Source organism: Trachemys scripta, chromosome 6, assembly GCF_013100865.1.
Source record: "Trachemys scripta elegans isolate TJP31775 chromosome 6, CAS_Tse_1.0, whole genome shotgun sequence".
Taxonomy (NCBI): Eukaryota; Metazoa; Chordata; order Testudines; family Emydidae; genus Trachemys; species Trachemys scripta.
In genome coordinates this window covers 90,479,261-90,503,626 of record NC_048303.1, presented here as the reverse complement: position 1 = coordinate 90,503,626, position 24,366 = coordinate 90,479,261, and the positions used below count along the sequence as shown (strand labels likewise).

At 41.5% G+C, this 24,366-nt stretch overlaps 1 protein-coding gene across 2 annotated transcripts in view; it reads left to right on the top strand.

Annotated features, from left to right (window-relative positions):
* DOCK8 (dedicator of cytokinesis 8) overlaps positions 1 to 24,366 on the top strand; it is a 127,368-nt gene that overhangs the window by 19,059 nt on the left and 83,943 nt on the right. The window contains exons 2-5 of one of the 2 annotated variants that reach the window (XM_034774195.1): positions 1,683 to 1,779; positions 8,193 to 8,368; positions 13,791 to 13,862; positions 23,366 to 23,489. In XM_034774195.1, coding sequence (XP_034630086.1) covers positions 1,683 to 1,779; positions 8,193 to 8,368; positions 13,791 to 13,862; positions 23,366 to 23,489 — 469 coding nt within the window. Of the gene's footprint in view, positions 1 to 1,682; positions 1,780 to 3,371; positions 3,415 to 8,192; positions 8,369 to 13,790; positions 13,863 to 23,365; positions 23,490 to 24,366 lie in introns of those variants that run through there. The other variant, XM_034774196.1, reaches the window with a different exon arrangement.

The following is a 24,366-nucleotide window of genomic DNA, read 5'->3' as shown; positions in this document are numbered from 1 at the left end:
TGGGAGAATGGACTACCTAATTTCCTTTAAACTTGAGACCTGTTCCAAAGCAACAATGTTGTCTGAAGTGAAGCCAAACCCTCCTTTAACACACTTAAATATAACCCTACCCCAAGGAAAGCCTTCAATAACCTGAAAAGGAAGAAGAGTCTGAGCCTGCATGAAGTCCACTGGGGACTATGCTATTTCCAATCTGTTTGACTTGGAAGAGGCTCAGATATTATAGTGATGGGTGGCAGCACAAAACTGTAAGATAGATAATGTAAACGGAAACACTGAGGATCAGGTTCATCCCTGATATAACTCCATTAACTTCAGAAGAATTACACCAGGGGTGAATGTGGTGTGAGGGAGATTAAGGGTCTGATTTTCGGAGGTGCTGAGCACTTGTAGCTCCCACTGATTTCCTATGGAGTGGTGAGTGCTCAGCGTCTTTTGGAAATCCAGTTCTGAGCTCAGCATCATTCAGTGAGTCAGTGGCAGAGCTGGGAATAGATTCATGGACTCCCAATATTTTGCTTTTACCACTAGAAACTCTGGACGCTAGTGGATCCTGCTAACTATCCCACCCTTTCTAGATCATGGTGATGTGGAAATGTTTTCTTTATTTCTCTCAAGAAGTTATTGTGCGGGAGATTTTCAAAAGTGCAAACGGCAATTAAGTGCCTAACTCCCATTGACTTTCAATGAGAGTTAGGCATGTAATTGTCATCTGCACCTTTGAGAATCCAGCCCCTTGTTCCCAAGGTAAAATATGTAAATAGCCAGCTTCAAAACAAAAACAAGACATTACTCAATCATTATTATGTATTTTTTTGTTTATTTCCTGAGCCTCATAGAATATTTACCAGCAGGTTATTAAAGGAAGGCAATGCACTCAATCTGATTAGTGGATTGTTAATTCAATGGGTTTGATTGGCTGACTGTACTATCAATCACCTTGGAATTTTCAGAAGTGCTTGGCATTGACCTATCTCTGCTCCCGTTGAAATCAATCAGTTAGTGCTTTTGAAAATCTCACTCTTATACATTCAACTGATACTCTTATTAAGACTACAATGTCCTAGACTGGTGTTTTTGTTTCCAGGTGGTAACGACAGCATGCTGTGTTATTGATCTGTTCGGTCAGTGTAGTCCTGTCTTATTGCTTTTTTTGGTCCATGATTAGTTCATTAAAAAGGTTTTTCCTCTGTGGTGTTCCCTCTCCATTCTCTTGCTCTATAGTAGTTCCTTTGCAGGACTGAATTTGCAGACTATTATTAAATATTGCTACTCATGTTCCAATTACACTTGATTTTGGGTCAAATTGTTCTTACCAGTTTAAATTTAGTTTCTCAGTTCCAAGAATTTAGCTTAGATAGCACTATATCTATTGATGGGAAAATGAACAGAATCCTGAGAATACAGGACTGTAAATGTTTTATGAACAATTCAGTGAAGGCTAACACTTGCTACAAAGCAAGAGGAGAACAGGGAATAAACAAAATATGGTTCCAAACATTAGAGTAAATCATTAAGCTTCTTAAACTCTAGGAAAAATATTTGATTATCTTATTTATACCTCAGATATTCATAAATGTAGAGTTGAAATTAACCAGTGTGCCCTTAACATTTGTTGTTGGTTGGTTTTCAATTGTGGACAATTACTGCACTACACTTAAGTTTTTCTGTTTTAATTAAAGGCATTCATCAGCAGAAATAAGGAAGCAATTTACCCTCCAACCGAGTGTTGGACAGTTTTGTCAACGAAGTATAAGCGCCTCTGGCTCTATTCAGCTGGTAAGTACTGAGATTAGTTTTTTATGTAGAGTTTTTACATCTATATTGATTTATGTTTTTAGGCTGAGTTAACTGAACCCTTCTAGGGGGCTGATCTTGCTTTCTGCTGCCCTCTGCATAAGGCTGTAATAAAACTACTGCAACGTGAGCTGAGGCAACTGTTTGTTTGAAATGATTGTCAGTGGTGCCCAGGGGCTGAGATAGGGTAGAATAAATCAAAGTAAATAAATGACTGTGCAGATTATGGCCTTTTGCTGGAATTGTTTGAGCCCTGCCCTGTAAGCACATATATGCACAGATGTGCGTGTATTGTGTGCTGGCCAGTGGTGCTCTGCAAATACAGGTGTGTGCCCAGAATAAAAAGGGGCATTACATGACCCATATGGTATGGCTCAGTGCATGGTTCCCTACACCTTCCTAGCATGAAGCATTTGGCATTGGCCACTGTTGGAAACAGGACTGTGCATTAGTTGGACCGCTAGGTAACAAATTTTGTCCACATACTTCAGTTTCAGGGCTTTTTTTCCTCTTGTGATTGACTGTGGACAGGTGACCATTTTCTTGTATTTATTCCTTATTGTAAATTATTTGCCAAACAACAGCAGTTAACCTAATGTAGGTTGACTGACAGCAGTGGGTTTGGTTGTGTTTTGGATGCACTGAGGTAACTGAATTACTCCAGCCTAGGTTTCGAATACTTAGCCATAGAGAGCAAAGAGACATGACTGGATGTTTAACTTTATACTATTCCATGTTAGATCCTTTTCAGGAAGGTCTTCAATGCCAAATACTTAACAAAGGAATGCCCTCCAGATTTGTCTTCTTCCTACATGTGCTACCAAATGACGGGCCAAATTCTGGCCAGCTCTCCACAATGGGGGTCAGGTCTGGAGGCCAAAAGGTATCTCACCTCATGCTCCTATGCAGGGACTGTCTAGCATCTTGCGGGTAGCAGGGATCACATTGCCCTTCAAGTGTGCTAGGTGCTTGAATGGGGAAGGGGTTAAGAGGGACCATGGCTCTTTCCTCTCCCCCATACCAGTCAGCAGAGCTGCTTGGACAGGGAAGAGGTAGTATGCCACACCCTTTTCAAAGGTGGTGCAATAGGTGTGTTGGTGTGCAGTGCTTGAAAGTCACTGGCCTAGTTCTGCTTGAGTCAGGTGCTGCATAGCCCCCTCAGCATCTTCTCCAACCTGATGTATGTCACATAGGGAGGAATGTAGCCCCAGTTTATTATAACAAGAGGAAATGTATTCCCATTAAATTCAAGATCTTTTTAAAGGCCCATCAAAAGCAGGGGAGATTTGGGAGCATCTCATGCTGTGAAATAAAACCAGAATGGGATTTTGACCCTTTTCTGAGTAGTAGTAAGAGCAGGCAGAGTATTTGTGCCCCAGCGATTGAGAAAACTGGAAATACTGCAAGCATTCACTTCCTGTGTGTCAGGGCTTACCACTAGCGTTTTGCTCGCTTCCTCAGTTTGAAATGCTGTGGTGAGGGCAGGGTTTTCTTTCTTTTGCTCTCAGCAACCTGCTTCTGCTGTTAGGAAATTTGGTGACATTACATTTCACTTCCGGTAGCCGCCATTTTGTGAGCTGTCACAACTTGCATGCCTCTAATCCATCATCTAAAAAGGTACGTCTGCTGTAGTGATTTATGGTTATTTCTGTAGGATGCTTAAATTGCTCTTCATTGGATAGAGTGTGCTGTGTGTGTGGGGGGGTACAACAGTGTATCATAAAATACAATGATGACTTTTCTTTTGAAAATCTGCATTTTTTTCTGTTAGTCTATTACATTCCATCTCTATTTAGCTTTATCCTTTTCATCCCTTTTTAAAATTCGTATCTAGAAAATGTGTAAAACTGCAAAAGTTAAAAGCACACAATTCAAATGATAAAGATTGTTATTGCCACCTAAACTAGACAAGTTAGAAGCCAAAATAAAATGTGATTGATTTGATTGATGAAAGTGGGTGGTGTGATGTTGGAAAGTAAATACAATGGTTGATTTTAAAAAGCAACATCATTTTGTTTGCAAAACACTATGTCTTCAGTAAAAAAAAAAAGATTATAGATATACTTACATGAATCTTAAATTACTTTACCTCATTTGTTTTTAATCTTTTGTAAACTAATACTATGGAACATTATAAAACATATCTGCAGGTATATGTCTTACTACTAGAGCTGTCAAATGATTTACAAATTAATCGTGAGATTAAAACAATTAATCATGACTAATCCAGTTTTAATCTCATTGTTAAACAATAACAGAATACCAATTTAAATTTATTATAAATATTTTTGGATTTTTTTTTCTATATTTTCAAATATATTGACTTCAATTACAAATTCAATAGAATACGAAATGTACAGTGCTCACTTTATTATTTTTGATTACAAATATTTGCACTGTAAAAAAAGATAAACAAAAAATAATGCAATCTACAAATGAAAGCATGAAGGGGCATATAAATGTTTAGCATATCTGGCACGTAAATGCCTTGCAACACCAGCTACAACAGTGCCATGCAGTGCTGTTCTCACGTGTAAACAAATTGTAAATAAGTAGCAGGCAGCATTATCTCCCATAAATGTAAACAGACTTGTTTGTCTGAACAAGAAGTAGGACTGAGTGGACTTGTAGGCTCTAAAGCAGTGGTTCTCAAACTTTTGTACTGGTGACCCCTTTCACATAGCAAGCCTCTGAGTGCGACCCCCCTTATAAATTAAAAACACTTTTTAATATATTTAACACCATTATAAATGCTGGATGCAAAGCGGGATTTGAGATGGAGGCTGACAGCTCGTAACCCCCCATGTAATAACCTCATGACCCACTGAAGGGACCCAACCCCCAGTTTGAGAACACCTGCTCTAAAGTTTTACATTGTTTTGTTTTTGAGTGCAGTTATGTAAAAAAATAATTCTACATTTGTAAATTGCACTTTCACGATAAAGAGATTGCACTACAGAAATGGTATGAGGTGAATTGAAAAATACTATTTATTTCGTTTATCTTTTTTACAATGCAGATATTGGTAATCAAAAATAATAATATAAAGGGAGCACTGTACACTTTGTATTCTGCGTTGTAACTGAAACCAATATATTTGAAAATGTGAAAAAACATCCAAAAATATTTGTAATAAATTCGATTATTGTTTAACAGTGCAATTAAAACTGCCATTAGTCGCGATTATTTTCTTTAATCGAGTTAATTTGTTTTGAGTAATCGCTTGAGTTAACTGCAATTAATTGACAGCCCTGCTTACTAGATAATGCTTTACCTAACAATTGTTCTCTAGGACTTGGAGGATATTTTTGAGGATATTTTGATTGCAGTGCCAGAGACTGCCTGAACTTAGTGACTATTGAGCATCATATGTAGATGCTGTGTTTCCTACTGTCCCACTGAGACAAAATTACTGAGTCCGTGGATGCAATGAGATTGATTACAGAGGATCTAGAGCAGGGATTGGCAAACTTTGGCATGCGGCCCATCAGGGAAATCTGCTGGTGGGCCGGTTTGTTTACCTGCAGTGTCCGCAGGTTCAGCCAATCGCAGCTCCCACTGGCCGGGGTTTGCCGTTCCAGGCCAATGGGGGCTGAGGGAAGCGGCAGCCAGCACATCCCTCGGCTCGCACCGCTTCCCGCAGCCCCCATCGGCTTGGAATGGCGGACGCTGCAGGTAAACAAACCGTCCCAGCCCGCCAGTGGATTTCTCTGATGGGCCGTGTGCCAAAGGTTGCCGATCCCTGATCTAGAGAGATGGGGTGAAATTTTTGCCCCACTGAAGTCAATGGGAGTTTTTGTTATTTGCTTCAATTGGTCCAGGATTTCATGCATTGTAGCTTGTGTTTGTCAAAAATCAACTTGGTCATGGCTTGTCGTCCCCTTTAAAGAACTTGATTGGCCCAACAAGCTAGTAAAGAGAAGACAATTGGGAGAGATGGGTACTTCAGTAATAGCAACCCAAAGAACAAGCTCAAGTCCATATCAGTCTTGCTGAAGATGATTCAGCATCAGCTAGCTCTGTGGTCTTTTAAGAGCAATTGCAAACTATCCAGTGATATGATTTGACAATCCTGTAGTTGGGGATTTCTGTGCATGTGGAAAGCACAGTCAAATGTCCAGTGCCAACGGTGTATACATGATCTGTGTTCAATAGATGTACTTGTCAATATAACACTGGCAGCACATACAGTAAATATAATCAGAGTAGTACCCTGAACATTTCTGACAGTCACCATATGGGGAATTTTCCCTCCTGGTTCTGTAAATGATGTAGCTGGGCATGGAGTTTCATGATACACTTGCTACAGATACAAGCACTTGCTACTGAAAATACCCTCAAGTTCTTAAATGTGGAACATGACTGATGTAGAAAAGGGAAGGATAAGAATAATATCTAACAAGATGCAAACAGGACAAAGCAAGAATTAATAAAAATTAATAAAAATTGGTAAAAGAAATTAATAAAAAGTACAGTGAAATGTAAAATACCTATATCCTAATTTTCTATAAAGGGGGCTGGGAAACCCCTTTTTATAAAGCTGAATCCAAAGATCCTTACAAGTAAAAAAACCAAACCAAACAAAAAACAAAACCTGTCATTGGCCCAAAATCTGAAGTTCTTATATTTTATTCAATTTGTACACAGTTGAAATGTAAGTTACCTTCACTGAGAGTTTTGCCTGAATAAGGACTTCAAGATTTGGTTCATAAGTTTTATTTGTATGGAAGAACCTTGCAATGCAAATAGAATAAATCTCAGATGGAATTGTTGGTGTAGTAGTAGTAGTAATATTGAATATAAAGGGTGTAATGGTATAAGAAACATCAAATGCCTTATTTTTCTTAATAGCTGGATACTTTTTATAATCCCTAGCTATAGGGCAGTATGCATGGATTATGGGACCTATGTTTATCCCAATTTTTTGGGGGTACTTTCAGTAAACAGTCATTTGCAATATTTGGGCTACTGTTGTGACAGAGTCCTTGTTCTTGATAGTCAAGGATAGTTTAATAGACTGATTTGATAAATATACTCCAGTGGACTTCCCATTGGTACACTAGTTATTCTAATCTTGTAATTATCTTTCATGGGTCACACTGTGCTTAGTTTTCCTCCGAGCTCACAGAAAAAGAAAGATAGATTATCTTAAGCTGTGACTTTTATACCATTTCATTGCTTATAAGGAAAACCTATAATAGGGTATAAATAGTCTTTGAATATGACTGGACAGCTGTTTCATTGTCTTCATACAAGCAGCTTATTTTGTATTAGTTACACAGTAAGGAAAAAGAAATAGCAGTACCCCCTACATTTGCAATAACTTGTACATTTATATAAAAGAAAGGTATATATAGTTCTAAGCAAAGAGGTTCTAAGATGCTGTTTCATAGTCTCTTTTCCATTCTGCAGTAGGAAATTCTGTCACTATTGTTGTGACTATGCAAGTAAAAAGAACCAGCCAGCTTGATAATGTGTGCCATTGGAAGAGTTCACATGTTTTGAACTTTGTTCTGAAGAGGATGTACCACCTCAAAATGGCTAATTAGGCATGACTAAACATCCTTTGGCTTTATTAAGTTGCAGCATAATATACTGCAGAAGATGCAGATGCTTGAGGTTTCTGATGATGGGACAGCAGTTCCATGTGTTTCTAAAGATTTACTGTGGTGGTAGTTGGAAAATATAATAAAATAAAAGTCATCTGTACTAGCAAGAGGTGGGAAAACAACCCTGTGTTTAGATTTTGGATGGTAATCTTATTGGGGGGTCCCATGGAGTTGTAATTTGGAGTTGTGAGTGCTCAGCACTTCTGACAATCAAGATCAAAGTATTTCAGGCAGGAATCAAATAGTGAGCCATTTTGATGATTTTGGCCTGGATTGTTTGGGCTGGGTGTCAGGGTCTTCAGTACCTGCCTTAGCTGCTGCTCCTGCTTAAGGGACTCAGCCATCATGGGGGGGCTGGATATTGCTGTTGCCTTATACTGAGGATGTTAGGTGCCCTTTGGCAGCTGCCTGCATGCTGTCTGCTTCCTGACACTGCCTCTGGATCTCCTCATCAGTTGAATGGGCCTGTAGGGGGCCCCAGATGTGCTTGAACCAGCCCTCACTTCCACCAGTCAGTGAAAGTTCTGAATGAAGAGGAGCTGCAAATTTGGGCCTAAACTTAGTATGTTGTGTTTCTTTTCTAATTAATTAACTTTTTCCCTCTTCTGTGCCTTCCATTTTTAGACAGATCCTTCACTAACCATTTTTTTCTTTGAAGAATTTTACTTGCACTCCGTAAAGGAATAGAGACATGCTTTCTAGGTTTAGTAGGGGAAATAAGTTTGAGTTATTTCTTTTAAAAGCCCACATTGCTATAAAACACCTATTTATTTTTATTCTCTACAGCCTCCGTTTTATGACGCAGTGGAGCCAGTGGATTTTGAAGGTTTCCTGATGACACAGCTGAACAACTTAGACTCAGAAACCGTGCAAGAACTTGGTGACTTTCCTGAAGATGATTTGGACATTGTCTTTACTCCAAAAGAATGCAGGACTTTGCAGCCTTCCTTGCCTGAAGAAGGGTAAGGAGAGCTTATTTACACAATAACTATTAAAAAGGTATTGAAAAGGATGTGTGCAGGTTCATGTTTCCAATTCAGCAAGGCACTTATTCACATTCCTAACTTTAAGCAAGGAATAGTCCCATTGATTTCAATAGTGTTGCTCACAAATTGAAGTTAGGTAAGTACCTTGCAGAATTGGGAGCCTATGAAAATGTTTATGCAAAGGCATGGATGCCTATTATGATCTAATTGGTGGAAAAGGGTTTTGTTCTGAGACTATGTAATTTTCTCCAATAAATGCACACGATGGGACTACAAGACCTCTTCACCATCCAGCTCATGAGCCGACTCCACAAATTATAGAATTTTTAACCAAGGTATTTAATCAAACAGTGTCCATTTAAAACGGTGTTTTTAAAGCTTGGTTTATTTCAATAAACCATAGTAGAAAATGCCTGATTCAGCTCCCCCACCCCCACTGCACACACACTTCTTGCATAATTGCCTGAGCAGATGCTGATGCCACTGCATGAGGCTAGAACTCTCTATAAGATCCTAAATGTGAGAGCCACTTTTAGCCTAAACTTGTTCCCCTGAACTGTTCTCCTCTCCTTGTGTTCCTCCCTTGCCTGCCTGCTGCCTATCTTGCCCCAACGCACAGAATTTTTTGGGCAATCACTCCAAGGGTCTGAACAATAGCCCACTGAAATCTGGGGGAATTTTTCCAGTGCCTTCAATAGACTTTGGACCAGGTACCAATTTGCCAAGCACTGCCACTGTGGCATCAGAATTTAAGAAATATGTTTAAGCTATTTAGGGTAGCTCTGCTCTTAAAAAAAAAAGCTAGAAGACTTAGGGCCCCCTTCTGGAGCCCTTATGTGTGTATTACTCCTGTTGAGACTAAGGGGGTATTTACATGCATATAAGGGCTGAAAAATCAAGCAGCTAGTGGCAAATTCTACACTCATCTACAGTCTATATCATGCAAGTCCTACAGATGTTGCACAGCAGGTAGGTTCAGGAAGTGGGGTGCGTGCAGTCAGGCCTAGAAGTCAGAGCAGAAGTCATGAAACAAAACCAAGGGTCAGCAGCTGGATGCCTCAGCCACGGGTCCTAGAAGCGTGTATCTGAGTCAGGGAAGGCAGAAGCATAGCTGGGTCCCAAGCTGGAACAAGGCAGGCTCTGTCTCAGTAGCAGGCCAGGGATCTGCCTTGTTGTACAGACAGCCCTCCATGCTTCAATAGTGCATCTGAACCAATCAGCAGTAATGGAGGTGCTGTCTGTCAAATCTTCTGTGGGTAGCATTTCCTATGGTGCCTAGTCTCCCAGGGTTTTCGGAGCATTGGTCATGGCTTTGTCTTGGCTGCCAGTTGGCAAAGAGGACATGGTGGTCATTCAGCACCCTACAGACATGGGTTCTGGTCTAGTAAGTCTGTGCAGTATTTGATCCTGAGTCATAAAAATGAATCATTTTATTTTGATGGCTGCCATTGGTGCAGCTGCATTGGTAGCAAAAGTCCCATTCCTGCTGCAGCAGCAGGTATGCTGGAAGCTCAGGCCAGACTAAGTATTTTTGGAGCCGGCGTGCTTGCCCGAAATGTACAGGTGGGGACAGAGGGGAAAGACCAGGACTTAGCAACTATGCAAGGACTCCAGAGAGATCAAATAATGCCACTTGCTGGAATTGTGAGGGAGCCGATTGTATCCTTGCTGGCCCATGTGTGATATAGGGCTCGGCTGTGTGGGGACAATCATAATTGCTGACGTTTTAAAAAAATCCTAGAACAGGTCTAAGAAGGAGCTGAATCCATCCTGGCTTGATAGGGATTGTTGGCAGCTACAGGAGAAGTAGTGGCAGGGGTTACCTGGCAGCCATCCCCTGCAAAAGGCAGTGTGGGAGAGTGTGCAGCTGGCAGTCCCCTATACAGCCTGTAAGGGTGTTGAGGTCTGTGAGTTCTCCTTCAAAAAGACGGCAACAATGAGACCTTGGGGGAAGGAAAAGGCCAGAGCTTAATTTCTCTTTCTTATTTCTTATAGGTAAAATTGGCCCTTTTTGTGTTTTGAATCTGGATCAAAACCAGCCCCAAAGTTCAGGGAATGTTTGGATTCAGAGTTCTAGTTGGGCCCATCTCTACTCCTCTCCTTTATGATATTTCAGAGTTCAGAGAGAAACAGAAGAGACGCAGTTTTCTTCTAAAGGGCCGATAATGACCACAGTTAAAAAAAAAATGAAGCAGTATACACACTTCCATTCTATTTCTTTTAAGTCTAATGGAGGGTGTATAGGAAAGGGTACACCATTAATTCTTAATGTAGCTCGCTTTTGTTGTTAAAGTGTATTAAGAAGCTAAATGTGAACTTTAGAAAAATCAGTTTCTTTGTTTGTGTCTAAACAATTTGATCACAACCAAATTGATTAGAGAGACAAAAGAACAGACCAAAAAGAACCGCTGCAGCTGATCATCTGAATGGCTTGGCACTTGTTAATTTGTCTGTGGCTCTGAACACCTTGTGGTCATATAGGGATAAATTTTAAGCTGCTGCAATGGGGCACCACATGTTCCGTGCTCCAGATTAAATCTTGGAGCTGGAAGATGCAGGCTAATCAGAATCCCTTTCCTCTCAACCAGCTAATGGGTGCCAGAGACTCCAAGGGAGTGGGGAGGTACCTGGTGCCCTCAGCAACTGTCTTCCTCCTTTGCTCCTGGCCGATCAAGTTCCTCCACCTGTTGGGGGTGTGAGGCATTTGTGGTCACATATGGATAAAGCACCATGGACTAAGCATGGTGGGTTCTGTTTCTTGCTCGGTCACTGACTTGCTATGTGATCTTGGGCCAGTCACTAAGCCCCCCTCTCTCAATTTCACTGTCAGTAACATGGGGATAATAATACTTACGTAGCTATCTACCTCACAGGGGTTTTGTGAGGATAAATTTGGCAATTTCTGGAAATCACTTTAACCATGTAAAGCCCAGTGGACCTGAGCTGATACCCAATGAAACCATTAGGAGTCTGTCCATTGACTTTAATGGGCTTTGAATCAGACTAAATATTGAATAAGTACTAAATATTGTTAGTGGTGCTCTCATACAGATGATGGGCATCCTGGAAATACCTAAGGCAGCTAGAGAGAGAGAGAGAGACTAAAACTATGAGCAGTAGAGTGTTTTGAACTGGAAAAAAATGATGCCTTGGAGAATTTTTTTCATGGGTTTTAGCAGAGTCAAAAGCAAAATGTGACATGGGTCAACTCTAATTATGAGTTAGAATAGGTGTGCAAAACTGTTCTTCTGCAAATTGGTATAATGTAGGATTGTTTCACTATAAATGCAAGTGTGTGACATACAGATGGAACCACACCAGTTGAATTTTGGTGTGCAAGCAGTCAGATCTAGATAAATTTGAAGTCAGCAACATTCCATTACAGATCTCCCGTGCTTCACAGAAAACTAACAATGCAAAACCCATTCACTGGTTTTGTGCCTGAGTAAAAAGCACAAAGATTCAATTGTGGAAGAAATTCTATGTTTAGTTCATTCCAGAAATTCTACAGCTGGGGAGATCTAGTTGCTTTCTGGCCTTTTGCACCAGTCAGGAAGTTCAAAGGGGCCAGAACAAAACTGAGAATCTGACCCCAGGGGTCAAATTCTGTCCTCATTTAAACTTGTGCAACTCCAGTCAGAAAATGGGAAAAAAATCTGGAGTTGCATAGGGGTCCCTAAAATCAGAATTGTCCTGGTATGTGTAAGTGCCCACAAATCATGAGAGAACTGCTGCAGCAGTACCTTCAATAATACTCAGACCTGGGCAAGCTAAGGATGGATTAAGTCATATCCACGCTAGTTATTTAACATAGATTTTGCACGATCTCCTAGTATTATACATTGAGATGGCAATTAAATCCAAGCATAAAGGGCCATATGCTGCTTTTGATCCAAGTGCACAACTGCCATTTGTGTCAGTGGAAGTTCTATAGATATGGCTCAAGAGTAGTATTTGGCCTTGTTTGTTACATCCTTAGAAATCACTCAGCCAAGCATCTTTTAAAATGTAGACCATGTGCTCAAAATCACGTATGATTGATCCAAGTTACACATTTTCTTATGCAGTTGCTCTACATTTATTAATCATGAACTTAAATATAAGTATTTTCTTCCTATTTTTCCCCTCATTGTGGATAATATTTTTTTTCCTTTTGGTTTTCACATGGAGAAAGAAATATCTAGTTTTGCAGCACATAATGAATTACATGAAAAAGAGTGTTTAAAAATGTGTCAGAATAATTCCAGTACTTCTTCCATCATATAAATCCTGGAACAGTCTGTAAAATTTTGCGCAGAGGGTGCTTTTTGTTTAAAAATCATTTATATAAAATAATCCATATAATAAGATAAAGATTGTTGTGACTTATAATAATAATCTCTTTTTTTCTGGGACAGATTAGAAGCCATTAATATACTCTGATGTTTGGAGCTCCTGCTTAGATAGATGATTAAAAATATTACTCTGTTTCATTCTGTAGCAAAATATTTTTTTTTAAATTTTTTATTGGTTTTAGATAGTAGGCCCAGGTGTTAGTGAAGAGTAGCAGTGTTCTCTTTTCACTGGAAGAATGTATAGATTCATGCTGGGTAAAGTCCTTATAGACCCTGTCTCTGGTACAGGGACAATAGTGTTTTTTGTAACTAGCTCGAGACAAGTTCAGCTAACCAGCTTCAACAAACATTGTTGATTTATTGCACACAGCGGCTTTTAACATAACCCCAGCCATGTCTGGATGTTCACATCTCCCATGGTAGTATCTGTACCTGAGAAAATCTTCATAGCTATCCGCCAGTGCCTGAGCAAGAGGTAGAGGGCTGGAGGACATGCACACACAGGAGCACGTAAGGCAGTACACTCTGAGGTGTCCTGCACAGAGAGCAGGGAGGACAGACCACCAGCCAAACCAATTGAAAGGATCTTAGCTACACTACAAAATCAAAATCAAACAACAACAAAATACTGTACCAGTTACAGGAAATTTACTGTTTGCTAATTTAGAGTATATTTGCACTGGAGCTGTAACATGTAATTTTCAGCATAAGGAGATATACCTGCATTAGTGCTGATCGAGCTAACCTGCTAAAAATAGCCATGTAGCTGCAGTGGCATGAGTGACAGGAGGGGCTCGCTGCCCTGACTGTGATCCTGTCTGAGACCCTGCGTTCATGCCTGGACACTTTCTTTTGTTTTGCAGTATTTTATGGTTGCCATAAAACGTTGCGTTAGTCTTGTATTCGTGAGCTACTTAGAGTGGTAAATAGTTAATTCTGTTAAAACCAGAACAGCAGCAAAAATTCCAGCAAGATAACACATGCAGTATAGATTAATCGTCCCCTTCTCAGACATGACAATGTTTTTAAAGTATTAACATGTATTTTTTATTTATCTTTCCCAGTGTTGAATTGGATCCACATGTCAGGGATTGTGTTCAGACATATATTCGGGAGTGGCTGATTGTGAATCGAAAGTAAGTTACATATTTGCAAATAAAACAGCAAATACCTTGCTGTATTTTAACATAATACTTGTTGTTATAACTAATCCCCTAGAAGAGGATTTTGAATTGCTGAAGGTAATAGTGCATTTTCAGTGTGATTGTTAAATCTTTTTGTTTTGTTTGGGCAGATGCACTATAGTTAAAAATTCTTGCTGCTGCTTAGTTTTTTTGATAGAATAACCATAAATCCAGAGAGAAGTATTTCATATTAAGTGATGAATGATTTCTGTGCAATATGAATAGTGTATTTATTATACTAATCATTTTTAATTTGCCCACAATGAGCCACTTCTGGGAGGAGATGTGAAACGGAGGTCCTGATCACTTGTGGTCATTAAAATTCCCATGGCACCATTCACAAAATCCTGACCAAATCCCAAACTGACTACTAACATTCTCTCTACTTAAATCCTGTCTTCCTTCTAAATAAGGTACTCTTCATTTCCTGTCCTAAACTGTATGTGGTGTTGCTGTCTGCTGTTAGACCATTTTTCTGTTTTACCCGAGGGACGTTTGTAATTCACTGGTGGATGAAGGGAATCCCTGTTCGTAGTTTACATGTTATTTAAGTTTGTGAATTGCTTTGGGATCTGTCAGGGTAAAGATCTGTAGATAAATGTCATTTATATCATTATAAGTAAGATGGGATAAGGAAGTAAAAATGTGTATTTCCATTGAGTTCAAAGGTATATACACAAACTTAAGTGTTTATATAAGTCAACTAATCATGGGCTCTGATTGCAACTCATGTGGAGATATCTAAACTAGTTTTAATCTAGTTGGTTGGGTACTGGACTGGAGCAGTCAAGCTGTAAGGGCATGGCTTTAAGGTTTACTAGCTGCCCAAGTAATTGCCAGGGTTCCAGCCAGGCTTGTACAGCCTGTGTTGAAGCTAGTGCTGTCACAGCTTCACTGCTCTGGCACATGAGCTAGCTAGACTAGGTATGTCTATATGAGCCGCAGTCAAACTCTGTGATTGCAATGTAGACATACCCTTAGTTTAAAGACTTTTGTAGGCAATAGAGCTTTTTAGAGTCTGTATTTTTAAAACATTTTGTTTTTCAAAATGCTATTGAACCAGTATCTCTAAAGATTTGGGGAGAGGTGGAGAAAGAATTACATCTATCCTGCTGGTTTAATTTATAAAGCTTGGTCACCTTTGTAGGTTTCGCCAAAAAACCAGGTTTCAAAGATTATTTCAGAATCTCTTATCAGATAACAGATTGAAATGTTTTTCTGGTCTGAAGCCAGAAATATCATTTATGGGTAGACTTCCACTGCTGCCAGAAAATGCTTGTGCACTGGAAACAGTTTCTTGTGGAGTGTGTCAAATAATCATCAGGATATACCAAGTGCAGTTTGTTCAAGAGCAGTATTAGTCAAGTAGATTTTCTGGATTTACCTCCTTCAGCAATAAAGTGGTTAGCAATCTGTTTTGTACTTAAACTAACTTATTTGATATTATCAAAATAACTGGAAGCAAAATGTGGATTGAAATTGTGCTGTGTGTGTCATTTCTTTAACCTCAACTTAGAATTTTCACATGAACTGATTTCCACTGGAGACTTGAAAGAGAAACACATCAGTAGTCCAAGCATGAGTTCTGTGTGTCTGTCTCTCTCCCGTGAGAATTGACTGCAGTCATATGATCGTTAGCGTACTGTCAGAGTCAGCTGCCTTGTTTCAGATAATACTTGGAGCAGTTGCAAAGCTATTTCCTCAGTTTATATTGGTCAGTGCAATTCAAGGTACAGAGTCAGCGACGTACCTATTAAGAGCCCCATTAGCAAGGGCCTGAGAGTTGCTAAATGCCTCAACTCCCCTTAGCTATTTTGAGGAGTATTTTAAAAAACGTTAAAGGGAGTCACAGGTAGGACCTGTGCTCTGCCTACTGTGGGTGTCCAGGCTGTAGTGCATTGTTTGTTAGCACCGCCCTTTTTGGCAATTGGTACATTAATCAGATCATATAGATAGGCTTGGCTGAATTCCATTTTTATTTTTTTGTTATTTCAATTTTTTTTATTTTCAAGCATTTTAAAATTATTTTTATGGGTTTGAATTATCTCAGTTGCACAAAACTATGGTTTTAAGCTTTTCCCCCCTCCCCCAATTTTTATTGATCTGAATTTTCACAGTTGCAGGAAATTAAGGGCAGGATTAGGGGTAGGGCTGCACTGACAGTGTGCCTGAAGGGGACTCCCCACGCTGACAGCAAGCCCGCAGGGGCTGCCAGCACAGTCGAGAGTAGGGTAACCACCTTTTCAAAATTCTAAACGGGACACATGCGAAAGCCCTGCCCCCTCCGTGGCCCCATCCTCTGTTTCTCCTCTTCCCTTTAGGCTTCCAGTGTGGCCAGGGGATGGGGCTCTAAACTCTGCATGTGCCCCGCCCCCATGCCATGCCAGGAGTTGAGCCGGGCAGTAGTAAGAGTGGTAAGAGCTGCCCAGGGAGCCTGGGATGCTGAGGGGAGCCACAGACTCTCTACTTGCCTGTGGCAGGGGGTCGGGGGCCCAAATCCTGCCAAGCCTAAATATAAATTTTTAAAAAGGGGACGATGGGATATTGAAACTGATTTGCTTGGGTGAGGAGCAGTAAATATTTGACATCTGTATAGAGCCTGTCAACTCCCAAATGCCCCAGATTACACCAAAAAAACCCAACAACAACAAAAAAACAGCCAAACCAACAAAAGAAAACATTAACGATGTTCAGTTGCAGAATGAAACATTCAGGAGTGTGGAATGCCAGCTGAAGTTCTGCAGACAGCCTTAACTCTGGCCTCTATGGCCCATCCCTCACTACAGTACAGGCCCACATCTCTGGGTCCAGCTAGGCTGTGCATCCCTGATCCTGGGAGCAGCAGAAGGCCAGTTCTGTTCTGTATGGTTCTGCAGTTCATACATAGACAAACTATTCACTAAGGTTAATAGGAGTTTTAGGTGCGTAGGTGCTGGAGAAATGGGCTCTAAACTCTCATGAGCACTGGAGGATTCATTTACACATTGTCACACGAGTTACAGGTTGACAACTTCCTATTTGCAGAAAACCAAACACCCTTGCCCTGCCCCGCCCCTTCTCCGAGGCCACGTCCCCGTTCACTCCACGCCCCCCCATTGCTCGCTTTCCCCCACCCTTGCTCACTTGCTCATTTTCACTGGGCTGGGGCAGGGGGTTGGGGTGCGAGAGGGGGTGAGGGCTCCAACTGCGGGCTCTGGAGTGGGGCTGGAGATGAGGGGTTTGGGGGGCAGGAGAGTGCTCCAGGCTGGGGGTTGGGATGCAAGAGGGGTATGGGCTCTGGGGTAGGGCTGGAGATGAGGAGTTTGGGGTGCAGGAGAGGGCTCCAGGTTGGGGTGTGGGAGTGGGCTCTGGGCTGAGGCAGGGGGTTGGGGTGTGGAAGGGGGTATGGGCTCAGGGGTGAGGCCAGTAATGAGGGGTTCAGGGTGAAGGAGGGGGCTTTGGGCTGGGACAGGAGGTTGTGGTGAATGGGGGGAGGTGAAGGCTCCGGTTGGGGGTGCGGGCTCTGGGGTGGGGCCAGGGTTTGAGGTGAAGGAGGAGGCTCCGGGCTGGAGCGTGGGAGGGGGTGAAGGCTCTGGGCATCGCTTAGCTCAGGTGGCTCCTGGAAGCAGTGACATATCCCTCCGGCTCATAGGCGGAGGCGCGACCACATGGCTCTGTGCGCTGCCTGTGCCTGCAGACACCGCCCCCTCAGCTCGCATTGGCCACAATTCATGGCCAATGGGAGCTGCTGAGCTGGTGCTGGGGGTGGGAGCAGCATGCAAAACCCCAGTGGCCGTTCCTCCACCTAGGACCCTGGGGACATGCTGACAGCTTCCTGGGAGTTGCGCATTGCCGGCTAGGGAGCCTGCCTGTGCTGCCAACTGGACTTTTAACGACCCAGTCAGTGGTGCTGATTGGAGCTGCCAGGGTCCCTTTTCGACCGAGCGTTCTGTTCGAAAACCGGACACCTGGCAACCCTAGAGTTACTAATGATAAGCTAGCAGTGCATTTCACTCTGAATATCTACACTACACAGAGCATGGATGATAGGTAATTGTGACTCCCTTTATAAATTCTTTTTGGTAAATGCCCTGCAAGTTTATGCCTCATTTAATCTATAAAGGAACTACCTTGTAAATTTTGTCTGTGTGCACAAATGGACTAAGCTGTAAAGTAATAGAGACAGACAATAGCATATGTAGAATATTACAAAATGCTCTGATGAATTATGTACATATAGATGTAAACGAAGTCATACAAATACTGTTTCCTATACACACGCACACTCAGGCTTATGGTATGTTTTACTATCTTGGTCATCCAGGTAAAGGGAATTATGCATATGTGTTTTTTAGTGAACAGTTGCATCAAAATATTTGGGGAATCAAAGTAAGAATTGGGAGCCAGGAAATATAGGTTCTGTTCTGTTCTTGATTTTGCTACTATCTTGCTGTGACCTTGAATAGGTTATTTAAACTATGCATTGGTCAATCTGTAAAAAGATAATAATAATACCCAATTTGGAAAGGCATTGTAATATATAATATGGAGATATACCTATCTCATAGAACTGGAAGGGACCTTGAAAGGTCATCGAGCCCAGTCCCCTGCCTTCACTAGCGGGACCAAGTACCATCCCTGACAGATTTTTGCCCCAGATCCCTAAATGGCCCCCTCAAGGATTGAACTCACAAGCCTGGGCTTAGCAGGCCAATGCTCAAACCAGGCTTACTTAATATTTATTAAGTGCTTTGAAATCCTCAGATGTACAAAAGTATTTTGCATGTGTATATATTTCTGCTGCATATATATAATATGTATATGTGCATGGATACATGGTTGCCTCAATGCTGAGCTGAGAATGAGTTCAGATGTATGCCACTCAAAGGCTTCTCTAATTTATGCCTGGCCGACCACAGTTCCTTGGGGCCAATAAATAGATCAGGGGTTCTCAAACTTCATTGCACTGAAGAGAAAGATGTAGAAGAGGCAGCAGAAATTGTCAGATCAGGATTCAATCAGGGAGGAAAAATGTAGTTGCTTAGGTCTGGTCTACACTACAGACCTATCTGAGTATAACTGCATCACTCAGGGGTGTGAAAAATCCACACCCCATAGCAACATAGTTATACTGACCTAACCCCGGGTGTAGACAGCGCTACATTAACAGGCGAATACTCCCATTGACATAGCTACCGCCTCTCAATAACTAAGCCAATGGGAGAACTCTCTCCCGTTGGCTTACAGTGTTTTCACTGAAACACTGCAAAACTCCAAAAAAGGGTTAGACATTTATAGGGATAATATTCCAAGTTCCATTAGGCAGAATAATTGTTTTATAATGTATGACCCTCATTCTTCAGGACATAAGCTAACCACTTATTTCTGATGCTCCCAAGTGCAAATTTTTCATAATTATCCACTGGAGGTTTCTTGCACGTTATTGAATACTGGCCACCATCCATGACTGGATAGCTGGTAGATCCATAACTGCTGTCATTCCTCCACCATTGACTGGGAGTGTGAAGATGGCTGTGGGGGCTGTTCAGCCCAGAGGCTGCTATAGCAGTTGGGAAGCTCTGCTTTTACTCCTTAGAGGGGGAGTGTCTTCTTCTGGGCCAGTAGCTTGGGCTGTTCACTGAAAATAGGGCTTGTCACTTTGTCAATGTTAAGTGCCGTCATGTGGTGATATTAGAAAAACTTTTCAAAATGAGTATTTTCCATGAAAATTTTGGAGAAGCAGGAGAAAAAAAATGTAATTTCTGGTACGTTCAGTAGTTGACAAGAAAGTTAAGCACTTGAATAATTAAAACTGTCTGCTGAAGTTTTGGTGGTTTCTGGCTTTACCTCCAGGAACAATAAAACCTCTTTTTTGAATGTTAGGGGCTTTAAAATAAAACAGCTTAGAGTTCCTGTCTTTCATCCTGGGTGATTAAGGCAGTTCCAGAACAAGGTCACACTCAAGGAGAGCAGGGATGTCAAGGAATGGTGCCTTCTCTTTTATGACTTCATTTTACATTCTCAGTGAACTGGTAAACAATTAAAATTAAAACACATTGGTGCATATAATTCAGTCACTCCCCAAATGTAATGGCAAAAAAAGTGTCTTCCTGATCCATAATTACTTATTATGACTTATGCAAGGCAGCAAGGCATTAAGGTGCTTAGCTGTTGCTTTGGAAAGGTTATGGAAAGGAAGGTTAGCAAATCAGAATATTGTAACTGAGAGAAGGAGACTGGCTATAAAATGTTAGTACAGAACATATCAAAATGTATGCATTCCTGATACGGCACTAAAAATGTCACTCGGATACCTGATAAATATCATGCTGAATGTAGAAGACTTTACTGTTAAAATTATTCAACAGAGCTCTGAACTCATTGAATTTCTGTTTAAATGACTAATCCTGTTTCATGATGTCTACTTCCTTATTCCTAATTTATCTCTTGAACAATGTTATAAATGAAACCATGACATTGCTGCAGTATTTGGCACAATTGCCAACAGCAGCAGGGAACAAATAGCACCACAGCAGCCTTCCCCAAATATAGTAGAGTTGTGCTATGGAACTTGTTGCCCCCTGAGTTAGGGTTCAAACTTGCTGTGGTTTTACCCTTCTGATCTGCAGCACTTCATCATTTTATGCTCCCTTTTGTCTTCCATCCTACCTCTTTGTATGCACTTCACCCAGCGATCCTGTTGCTTGTCAAGATTGTGATACTTAAGCTGGGAAGTGAATCTGGGAGAGCAGTAGTCCGTACTGTTCCTTTCTGACAATTTGTTTGCAGTGTGCCAGCAATGCCATTGTTAGACATTTCTGTTTGTTTTCCACAGCAAAAGGCCACTGAGTGAGCAAGTTGAGGAAAGATGAGACTGTGCCTGCCTTTTGTCATATCAAACAGAGAATGTATTGGGTGTGCTACATTAAATAAAATATAAGGGAGTGCCATTTAAAACAAACAAACAAAAAAAAGCAGCATGTGTCTTAGGACCAACACATTTATCTATGCATAGTATTGAGAGATCATCTTTGTAGTATAATGAGTGGCACTGGAGGAGGAGGGTCAGGACTCATGAGGTACCCAATTTGGTGTGCATGCGGGCCAGGCTGGTCCTGAACTCAGATCTTTCAGCAAGTAATATTGGCCTCTCAGTATCCTCAGTAAAGATCTCATTCTTACCGCTCTAAACGTTACTGAATACCCACTTCAGAATTAAGAGGGAATTGTACTGTATAATAAGTATTTGAATAAATTGTACTTTTTAAATCAACCAGACCAACCAAACAATATAGTAGATTTGTGCTATGGAACTTGTGAACTGTTGTGAACTGAAGAGGTCTCTTGGATTTTGGTCATAGACTGCTTTATGAGGGTGCGGTCATTTTCAGTCCACGATTAAACTAAGCACAGTTCCAGCTTCCGTATTATTTACTGCAAGACAACACGGTGTCCTAGATCTGGGATGCATGCTGATTTTGACCCCTGTGAGACGGTCCTTAAAAATAAAATAACAAGAGATGCCATCATCTCAGCAATGTCATTGTAAGTCCTGAATTCGTTTCTATGGCATATCTTAACCTTGTTGAGGCAGTTAGGAGAATATTTTCATTGAGATGCATGGGAATGTAATTCATGATTCCTATAAATTTTAATGTGGGCTATGCAGTTGAAACCAAGACAAAAATACTAGGTTAGATCAGACCTAGATTAGACCTAATGGTCTGATTTAAACCCAAAAAGAGTACTAAATGTGACTTGTAAAGGTCAGTACGCAAGACCATTCCCCTAACTGCATTTGACACACCAATTCGCAACATATAGGGTTCCAGTAACAAGAGAGCTTGTGGAGACATGACTATCTGAGCTTGGACTCAGGGGGCGGGGCAGGCTTGAGCTGGTGCCACAATGTCCACACAGCTATTTTTAGCATGCTAGCGCAAGCCCCACTAGCACAGATCTGTCTGCCCAGGCTGGGAGGCTCACTCCCAGCTGTACCCTTTCGGTACTACAGTGATAATCATGGCAGAAGAACCTAGATAAAATTGAATGAATTCCAACAGCAAGCATTGAAGTGGCATGTTACACACCCCAGCTGCTTATAGAGTACCTAACCTAAACTATTGTAACCATCTACACCAGTGGTTCTCAACTTAGTTACCATTGTGGGCCGCATATGTGGCCCACGATGTGTTATGTGGGCTGCATCCAATACTACTGTATGGCCTTGAAAGTGTCACATGGGCTGCAGCTGTGTGCTGATTGGGCTGCAAGCTAAGAACCACTGACCTACGCTATCATTGAATATGGCCCAGTCATTAAACCTTTGTGAGATTTTAATGCTGTAATTTAAGTGTCAGTTCACTGAATGAGTCCACTTGCAATCCATAGTAAGTGAATGCTTCCTTCTACAAAGTATACTGCAATCTTCTATAATAATATGCTGAATTACTGCAGTGGCACTATTGTGAGATGTAGTGTTGGAATCCTTACTGTAAAACACTCTTGTCATTGGGGTTTGCTGGATTTACAAATTATTGCACTCTAATATACTGTAGTATGGATTATGTCAGTACATTGTAGGATCTGCTTGAGACCTAGTAGTGGTTCTTATTTAAGGTACACATTCCTACACATCCACTAATACATTTCTTTGTTTTACCTCTTCTGCACTTGACCATTGTGGTCATTAAAGTCATATTTTGTAGATAGCATTTACAGATAGGATTTCTTATATCGACTTTTCTTCCATACCAAGTTTTGATGGTTTTAATACTAAATAATCACAATTTATTAAATTATTTTTTGGTTGTTGGAGGTGCTACCACATGCTAGTTATTTGTCCTCTCTGCTTTTATCTGGCTTTTCAAAAATCAGAGTTAACGATACATTTCCTACTCTGTCTAACTGTACAAGTGCACAGTTTGAAGAGGCCAAATAGTGCTGGCTACTTGTGCTGGGTTGCCTTAGATGTGTCTTCTGGCGCAGCAAATTGAAGCTGAGGTACCATAATAACAGTTCAGAAGAGACCAGTTTCTAGTGTGTTCCCTATAATGTAACTACACCAGCAGGGAACCAGCCAGAATGCAAATGTTCCTAATCAGGGTTCTGGACCCTCAAATCAAACCCTGTAGGAGCTGGAGCCTTCGAGGAGCCAATTGTAGGAACTGTGCCCACATCAGGCTCTTCTGTTAATGACACTGGGTAAGAGTTGAGTTGCGGTGCTCCTTTCTCTGCAAATAATGATATAAACGTAGGATCCTTTTAAAAAACACTGTATTATGAAAAGAGCCTGCAAACAGAGCAGTACCCCAAATAAACATTGCATTCTTTAACCCATGAAAGCAGTACCGCATTGCCCTCCTCGTGCAATAATACTTCAAACAGAATTTTTTTTTATTTACTTACTTTCTTTGTTTTTTTTATTTTCATTAACTCTCCCGACATCCTGACTGGCCGGCTTGTGTTATTTAAAGAAACCAAGGAAATTCAGAAACTTGCACTTTTAAAAAAAAGGGATCCCGAAGGGATTTTCATAAGACCCTTCAAAAACAAACGTTCGAATCGGAAACATTGGATTGCAACGATGCCAGCTATCAGGTATTGTTCTTCGTCTATTTAAATTAGATTCTCAAATATCCTACCTTCCTTTAAAGAAGGCTCCCTAACCAATACAGTTTATTTTAAATTATGCTTTGTTTATGTTTTGCAGTATAACTCTAATGTGCACATTGTTTATGCATGTGTGCCTTTAAGATGAAGTTCTGTAACCACTGCTAGAGTGCAAGTATGTTGAGGCAGGCTCATGGCATTGATAAGTAAAAAACCTTCCGGGCACCAACTGGGCCCGCTGCACCTCAGGGATGTTGACCTCAATAGAGGGCAGGCAGTGTTGAATCTGCGACTGCCCCCTGAGTTTTCAGCCCCAGTGTATGCATACACATGCAGCCTTGGAGCTTGATCTTGCACTATTGAAAACAGTAGAAGTTTTGCCACTGTCTTCAATAAAAGCAGGCGCTGCTGGTGGAGGAGGATGACATGTACTGCTTCACTGTTTCCCTGGACTGCACTCAATGCGCAGCCAGCACTGTCACATTTTGGACTGTGCTGGCCTCCAGCTGGGGTAATGGAGAAGGTAGGGTTTCCATATTTAAAAAATAAAAAAAGAGGACACTCCCCGGGGCCCTGGCCCTGCCCCTTTCCCAACCCCGGCCCCACCCCAACTCCGCCCATTCCACGCCCATTCCCAAAGTCCCCGCCCTAACTCCCCCTCCTCCCTCCCAGCCACGCGAAAAGGGCTGCCCAAGCGCTACCGGCTTCACCGTTTGCCGGGCAGCCTCCAGACCCTGCGCCCCCGGCCGGCGCTTCCCCAGAACAGCTGGAGCCTGGGAGGGGAAGCGCCCAGCCGGGGGCGCAGGGTCTGGAGACTGCCCGGCAAACCCGTGAAGCCGGTAGCGCTCAGGCTTCGGGCAGCCCC